Below are 7,734 nucleotides of genomic sequence, written 5' to 3'. Positions count from 1 at the left end.
CTGCCGTTTGTTTGCATGGCTCCATTGTATGTCTGAACATTCCAAAAGAGATGGGCTAAATTTCCCAACGCATTGTGATCTCCCAAGATATCCTCTACCTAGGCTTCTACTGACTTCACAGAAACTCCCATGCTTGAAAAGGTTATCATAATTGGTTTAGGCTAACTTTGATGGTAAAACAAACAAGTTATCTTCTTGTGGGGTAGAAGATGGAGAGGTCACGTTTCCCTGTGTTCTTCCATGAATATGATCCCTAAATAGCATGTTCATTGTGTACATAGAAGCAGTCATTCTCAAAAGATATGTTCTATCGATATACATCGAGTATACAACCAAGGTACGTATTTCTCAGGTATGCATTATTCTCACTCACGTATCTTTTTTAGTACCTAACAACGTGTGCGGTCATCTCCCTCCTCGACACCATGGCTTTACTCTCAGCTGGTAAAGAGGTGCATGAGGTCTCGGAGGTCAAGCCTAAGGCCAAGATAATGTGGGGCCGCACGCGCTACCTGCTCCTGTGCGTTGCCGAGTTCTTCGGAACGGCGCTCTTCTCTTCGTCTTCTCGGGCTGCGCCTCAGTAATCGAGAACTCCGCAGGCACGGGTCGAGAACTCCGCAGGCACGGGTCGAGAACTCCGCAGGCACGGGTCGAGAACCCTGCAGGCACGGCCCGCCTGCAGCCCGCTGTGGCACACGGTCTGGCCCTCTCCATCTCCACAGCAATCACGTCGGAATCAGGTGCGTGAAGAGGGGTAACAGGGAGGTTGTGTTTGTGATGTTAAATGGTTAAATGGGCGTCTGCTGTCTGTTAGTCCTGCACTTACTTTCCCAATTACAGATGAACAGGTTTGCAAACTGCTCATCCACAAGGTTCCAAGAAGAGACTTCCTTATCTTATACTCATTTCTAGGAATATACATTTTACTTTGCCCCTGGTTGTTTGTAAGTTTCAGCACTTTAGACCATCAGTTACTGGCAGAAAAGGCTGCATTAAGTGAAACACCACAGTTAATGTAGGGATGGGACCAGGGGCTTTTAACAACTAAACATAATAAATCTACCCTGCATATACCTGACATTTGTTGGTAGTTTAGACATATCTGCCTTTCTAACATCTGGTTGTCAATGTGTCTCTATTCAACTTGAATGTATTGACTGGTATTGATGAAGCAATATGACCTCTGACCTCTGCTGCTCTCCTAGTGGCGGCCACATGAAACCTGCCGTGACCTTAGGGGTCACCGTGGCAGGCGGCCTGAAGCTCATCATGCTCTTCCCCTATTGGGCAGCTCAGTTCTGTGGAGCCATGCTGGGCGCCGGGTTTGCCAGGGTGAGACCTTTACTGCAGAGGAACACTGCCTACAGTCAGTCAGAAACACATCATCTTTTCAGATAGAAATTCCATGTGTTATAGGTAGGGGATGTCCCACAGCTAAGCCTATTTACCATCAAAACAAAATCACAAGGGGCTGTGGAGCAAGCGGCAGCACCGTACTACATTTGGGTCTCAGTGCACTGCCCATGGAGACCCAGGTTCCATTCCGCTCTGCGGCGTTCAAGTCCCAATCTCTCCCACTTGCCTCATGCCTGTCTCTCTCCACTGTCCTGTCGATATAAAAAGGCAAATATCAACAAAATTATATTTTAAAGTTTTATTTTAATATTCACAGACAACAGTGAAAGAGCACCTGGCTAGCGCTTTGATCTTATTTTTCTCCCGTGGTGATTCTTATTTAAACAGGCTGTGGCCTCCTCGCACGAGAGCTTTGTGAACGCGTCTGGCGGAGCCTTTGATGCCATTAAGGCCGATCATCAGGTGGGCGTAGCTCTGCTTGCGGAGGTGATCATGACGTTCTTCCTGGTGCTGTCGGTGTGCCTGAGCGCAGTGAACCGTCAGAGCAAAACGCCCCTCGTCCCCTTCTGCATCGGCATCCTGGGAGCGTGAGTATATGTGTGTGTGTCCATCTGTGTGTGTGTGTGTGTGTGTGTGTGTGTGTGTGTGTTTGTGTGTGTGTGCTTGTTAATATGGGTGGCTGCAGGTGTGCGTCTAGATTCAGGTGTTCAGTCTGTGCAGTACATTTGTGTTGTTATGAGTAGGGGTGGGGTCAACCGAATACGTGTGTGTGTGTGTGTGTGTGTGTGTGTGTGTGTGTGTGTGTGTGTGATCTTTCATGGCCGATAGTGTGTATGATCTGTGCACACGTGTGTTCATGTTTGTCTTGGTCTATGTACAGTACCATAAGTCTTTCTGAGGGTGTGATGCTTCTGTGAGCTGTACAACCAGGATGAGGACAAGACATCTGTCTGAAACAAGGCACCTCGCAATCCTAATATTGTGACAAGTCAGAAAAACTCTCCAGAACAATACATTCCCACATAACAGTCTTCTGCCCTCTCCCTCTCTTTCTGTCTTTCTCCCTCTCTCTCTCTTTCTGCCCTCTCCCTCTCTCTCTCTTTCTGTCTTTCTCACTCTCTCTGTCGGTCTTTTTCTCACTATGTGTGTACATCTTTTTTTTCTTCCTTTCTTTTTTTTCTATTTCTTTATGTCCTTCCCTCTCTCTCCTTGTCGCTCCCCTATCCCTTTCTTTTCCTCTCTCTTTATATCTCTTATGCCCTATCTCTCCCTCCCTCTCTCTCTCCCCCTCTTTCTCTCCTGCCCCTTTCTCTCTCCCTCTCCTCTCAACCTCACCTGTCCTCTCTCTCCCTCTCCTCTCAACCTCACCTGTCCTCTCTCAACCTCACCTGTCCTCTCTCTCCCTCTCCTCTCAACCTCACCTCTCCTCTCAACCTCACCTGTCCTCTCTCTCCCTCTCCTCTCAACCTCACCTGTCCTCTCTCTCCCTCTCCTCTCAACCTCACCTGTCCTCTCAACCTCACCTGTCCTCTCTCTCCCTCTCCTCTCAACCTCACCTGTCCTCTCAACCTCACCTGTCCTCTCTCTCCCTCTCCTCTCAACCTCACCTGTCCTCTCTGTCCCTCTCTCTGTCTCTGCAGTGGGGCGGTCTCTGGTGGTTGTCTGAATCCGGCCTGAGCCTTCGGTCCAGCCGTGGTGGCTAACCACTGGCCCTACCACCGGGTCTACTGGGTGGGCCCTCTGGTTGCTGGGTTGCTGGTCGGCATTGTGCTCAGGTACGACCTTTGACCTTTCCTGGATCAATCGCACAAAATTAACTCATAAGTGGCTAGGTGCTAATGCATTGCATCAGACATTGGTATGAAAATACATAAAGGAGCAGCTTGTAAAGGACAAGCTGTAATTATTTGATAATTATGGCTAACATACTAACTGAGAACTGGTCAGGGACATCAATGGCAAGAAATGGAGTTCCCAGTCCCAGACCTTGTATAATGAATGGAGATTCCAGTCCCAGACCTTGTATAATGAATGGAGATTCCCAGTCCCAGACCTTGTGTAATGAATGGAGATTCCCAGTCCCAGACCTTGAATGGAGATTCCCAGTCCCAGACCTTGTATAATGAATGGAGATTCCCAGTCCCAGACCTTGAATGGAGATTCCCAGTCCCAGACCTTGTATAATGAATGGAGATTCCCAGTCCCAGACCTTGTATAATGAATGGAGATTCCCAGTCCCAGCCCTTGTGTAATGAATGGAGATTCCCAGTCCCAGACCTTGAATGGAGATTCCCAGTCCCAGACCTTGTATAATGAATGGAGATTCCCAGTCCCAGACCTTGTATAATGAATGTAGATTCCCAGTCCCAGACCTTGTATAATGAATGGAGATTCCCAGTCCCAGACCTTGTGTAATGAATGGAGATTCCCAGTCCCAGACCTTGAATAGAGATTCCCAGTCCCAGACCTTGTATAATGAATGGAGATTCCCAGTCCCAGACCTTGAATGGAGATTCCCAGTCCCAGACCTTGTATAATGAATGGAGATTCCCAGTCCCAGACCTTGTGTAATGAATGGAGATTCCCAGTCCCAGACTTTGAATGGAGATTCCCAGTCCCAGACCTTGTGTAATGAATGGAGATTCCCAGTCCCAGACCTTGAATGGAGATTCCCAGTCCCAGACCTTGTATAATGAATGGAGATTCCCAGTCCCAGACCTTGTGTAATGAATGGAGATTCCCAGTCCCAGACCTTGTGTATAATGAATGGAGATTCCCAGTCCCAGACCTTGAATGGAGATTCCCAGTCCCAGACCTTGTATAATGAATGGAGATTCCCAGTCCCAGACCTTGTATAATGAATGGAGATTCCCAGTCCCAGACCTTGAATGGAGATTCGTGAAATTAAAGTTTTTTGTGAGCTGCCCTTGCCATTTCTGTGGCTCTGAAAATAAAATGGTTCACTAAATAAAAGATTCTTGTTTGTCGTCTTTTGTTGGGTGACCCCCGCACAAGACTGATCTTTAGAACAAAACCAAAGACTTCCCTATTCAGATTCGTCCATCGTTTGGCTCAGTCTTCATCCCATTCAGTTGAACTCATTATTTTGAAATTTGCTGTCATATGAAAGGTGCAAGGCATATCAAAGGTTCAGGTACACTTGAGAGCTTGTACTGTATGTAATCACATGTTGAAACAGTTGATGCACTACTAAAAAAAGGGGGAAATATATGTAAATAGTAAGTATGAATGTACCGGTGGAATATTTAGCTATGTTTGCTGTGTTGTTAGTTTATTTGTTTGTTTGGAAATGTATTTGTTTCTCAGAAGATTACTGTGTACATTACTATATTATTTATGCTCTTAACTAAATGGCTGTAATATTGTTCAATTAATAGCTATTTCTTTAATCTATTAGCAATAACAAATCTTAATCATTGTTGCCTATGTTTACAGAAGCCTTCAACAAAACTTCTATATTTTCCATAAGATAAATCTTTTTTTTTTTCCTGAATAAGGACAATCCATTCTTTGGGCAGAGTGCATTATCCAAACATGATAATTTTATAAACGAACAGCTGTTTACTAGCATCCAGAGGCAAAAATAAAAAAAAGATCTCACTGACTTGCCACTTCAAAGGTAAGGATGATCCAGAGAGCTTTAGCCTACCTAGTCAGAAATGAGCGCTTTGGTCGCTCTCCAAGGTACCGTTCATGTGTGGCATGCCATGGAGAAGTAGCCTACTGACGCAACTCTTTTCGAAGTAGATGTAACAATGACGTGATGAATACATTTGTATACTCACGCACACCCATAACCTCGTCGGTATATGATTGTGCTGTATAAATTATATACATTTCAGTTGTAATTGGAACATATTCCACCATTATTTTGGCGCCTGCTCGGTATCACTATCCAGATGTTCCTCGGTGTCACGATAGCTGAACAGAATTAAATCACGTCCCTGTTGCCCCGCCAGTGGAAGAGTGATGACGGCAATAGTCTCAGATCCGAGAATGTGTTATGATCGTGATGAGACTAACAGTAGCTACACTTAAGAGTGAAAGACATAGAAACAATGTGCGGTGTTTGTTTCAATAAGTTTTACCTTGCACAGGAACAACAAGCATTTTTTTGCGCTCAAGGTTGCAAGTTTTTATGTTACAGGTTGCAAGTAGGCTAGGCTATTTAATGGACTGAATGTATTTTCCCAAATAGGCTAAAAATAAACACAATTATCCACATGAAACTAATGGACTGAATGTATTTTCACAAATAGGCTAACAATAAACACAATTATCCACATGAAACATTTGTAAATGTTTCCACATTAAACATACAATATTCCCACTTATATTTACTGTAAATAAAGTATGTAAACTGACAAAACGTCTTCCTATTTTTAGAAACGAGAGAGGGAGAGAGAGAGAGAGAGAGAGAGAGAGAGACCAGAGTTGGAAACAGCTTTTTCACTTTTCCCCCCTAAAGGAGTTGGTGCGGTTTTGAGCTTCTGAACTGATTAATTTTTCGTCTGTCAGTCATCCGCCGTCCCCAAGAACATCAATTTCTGGCGTATAATTTTACAGCAACAATCAAAGATACAAAATGAGCTGGAACGGCGCAGAGGGGAACAGATGGCACGTAATTGCCACGCGCCGGGAACAAGGGAGTCCGCTTTTACAGGTCTCATGGGACGGGGCTGTTTCTAAAGTGCAGGTGCGTGCGTGTTTGATCAGAATGTGGCCCGGAGGAACCGTGCTAAGTGCGTGCAAGTATACCCACCCGCTCGGTAGGACACACCGATGGAGCCGACTTTTCCGAGCTGAGATAACCTCATTAGTACAAGTGGGAAGCACTTGTACGTTCTAATCACGTCAAACAGCTAAAACAATTTGGAAGTGGCTTCGCGAAATCCCAGTATTTTCACCCATCTACTGAAGCTCTCCAAGCCCGTCCCATTTGTGAGTGCGGGTGTTGGCGAGCGGCGACTAGCGTGATTGATGAATCAAATATCATCTGCTCGCAATAGGAAATCTCTGAAAATGTTGTGAATTAAACACAGCCCTCAGACGCGAACGGAGCAGGTGTTCCGGAAAACAAAAAATGAATTTGCCCTCCCTGCTTGTCTACAGACTAAAATACGCAATATGCGCAAGAGCATTATTTAGAAACATGCAATAGACGGGAACAGATGGGGTTTTCACATCATGTTCATTTCCTTTGAAGGAGAAAAAACTCAAAAGATAACTGAGGATTATTATTTTATAATGGCCATGTTATTATAGTGTCATTTTTCAGTTATAATGTAGGCCTAGGCCTACCCTATTCTGGCCATTGTGAGTTTTGCACATCTGGATACCTGTCCCTTCATGGCAACCTGTCCAATTTCAAGGTGGACCTTGCAGATTTATGCACTGCCACTCTGTGGCGTCAAAGACAAGTTTCTGCTTGAAATCTATGCTGGGTCAACGTTGTAGATATCGAGCAGCGAGCTGCGAAAAGGTAGTCACACACTAGCCTACAACAAGACGGAAAAAACCGTGGATCCGCTTGGCATAGGTCATATGAAGCCTAGTTTGCGTGGTGGTTCTTTGCACTATTTAGGATCATTAATTAGCCTGCAATTAACGCTTTAACAAACTCAAATGGGCAATTAAACGACAGTAGAAGTGCTCATCCGCAGCCCCCTAAACTCTAAACCTACTGTGGACGGTAGGATAATATTTTAGCCGGAGTGTTTTGAACAGTAATATGCAGATCCCAAGCTCAGCTGGGCCTCATTTGGTGCTTCAGATTGTCAATTTAAATGTTTTGATGTGGAATGTTTTGGAAAATGCCGTGAGGAATGCACCGGAAATAGGATATGGCGTGAATTCTAAACGAGGAGCGCAGAGAGACCCGGCGCGGTGTAATGCCGCTCGCCCTTGTATCAAACTAATAAATTACTGCCCATCTTTCCGATAACCGGGAAAGAAAGAGTATGATTTAGGCAGCAGCTGTGACCCAGGGTTACCTAGCAACAGGTCGTGCCCAGGAAGAAAAAAAAACAGGTAGAGAGTAGCCTGGCTTACCTCACGCAGGTTCAAATCAGGGAGAGTGAGGGAGTTTGAATAGGGATTTACACTCTCTTGAATGATAGATATAGATTTTTTTTATAATTTGATCCCACGTCAGTTGTCTCCTTTGAGTTTGCTGTATGAATCTGTTTTGAGATCTGTGCTGGGTTTTTGATGAAAGTGCTCTTCCTGAAAAATAAGATTAGGCATAGGCTATAAGGAGAGAGAGGGAGAAGGAAGGAGGTGCAGTGAAAGTGAATGAGAGAGATAGCAGGAAGGAGCAAGAAGACCAGAAAGAGAGATAAAGACAGATGGATATGG

The 7,734-nt window shown here is 44.9% G+C and overlaps 1 protein-coding gene across 1 annotated transcript; it reads left to right on the top strand.

Moving 5' to 3' along the window:
* The first annotated feature begins 425 nt into the window (after positions 1–425).
* On the top strand, positions 426–3,033 carry LOC143099815 (aquaporin-8-like). The gene is made up of 5 exons (XM_076262733.1): positions 426–444; positions 582–744; positions 1,206–1,332; positions 1,744–1,943; positions 2,997–3,033. The coding sequence occupies exons 1-5, from the start codon at positions 426–428 to the stop codon at positions 3,031–3,033; spliced, it is 546 nt and encodes a 181-aa protein (XP_076118848.1).
* The last annotated feature ends 4,701 nt before the right edge of the window (positions 3,034–7,734 follow it).

Source organism: Alosa pseudoharengus, unplaced genomic scaffold, assembly GCF_046254945.1.
Source record: "Alosa pseudoharengus isolate Yale_2024_CS ecotype anadromous, Long Island Sound unplaced genomic scaffold, YU_APseudo_1.1 YU_APseudo_1.1_scf_3, whole genome shotgun sequence".
NCBI classification, from domain to species: domain Eukaryota; kingdom Metazoa; phylum Chordata; class Actinopteri; order Clupeiformes; family Clupeidae; genus Alosa; species Alosa pseudoharengus.
The sequence above is the reverse complement of the archived record's forward strand: the minus strand, read 5'-3'. Positions and strand labels throughout refer to the sequence as shown.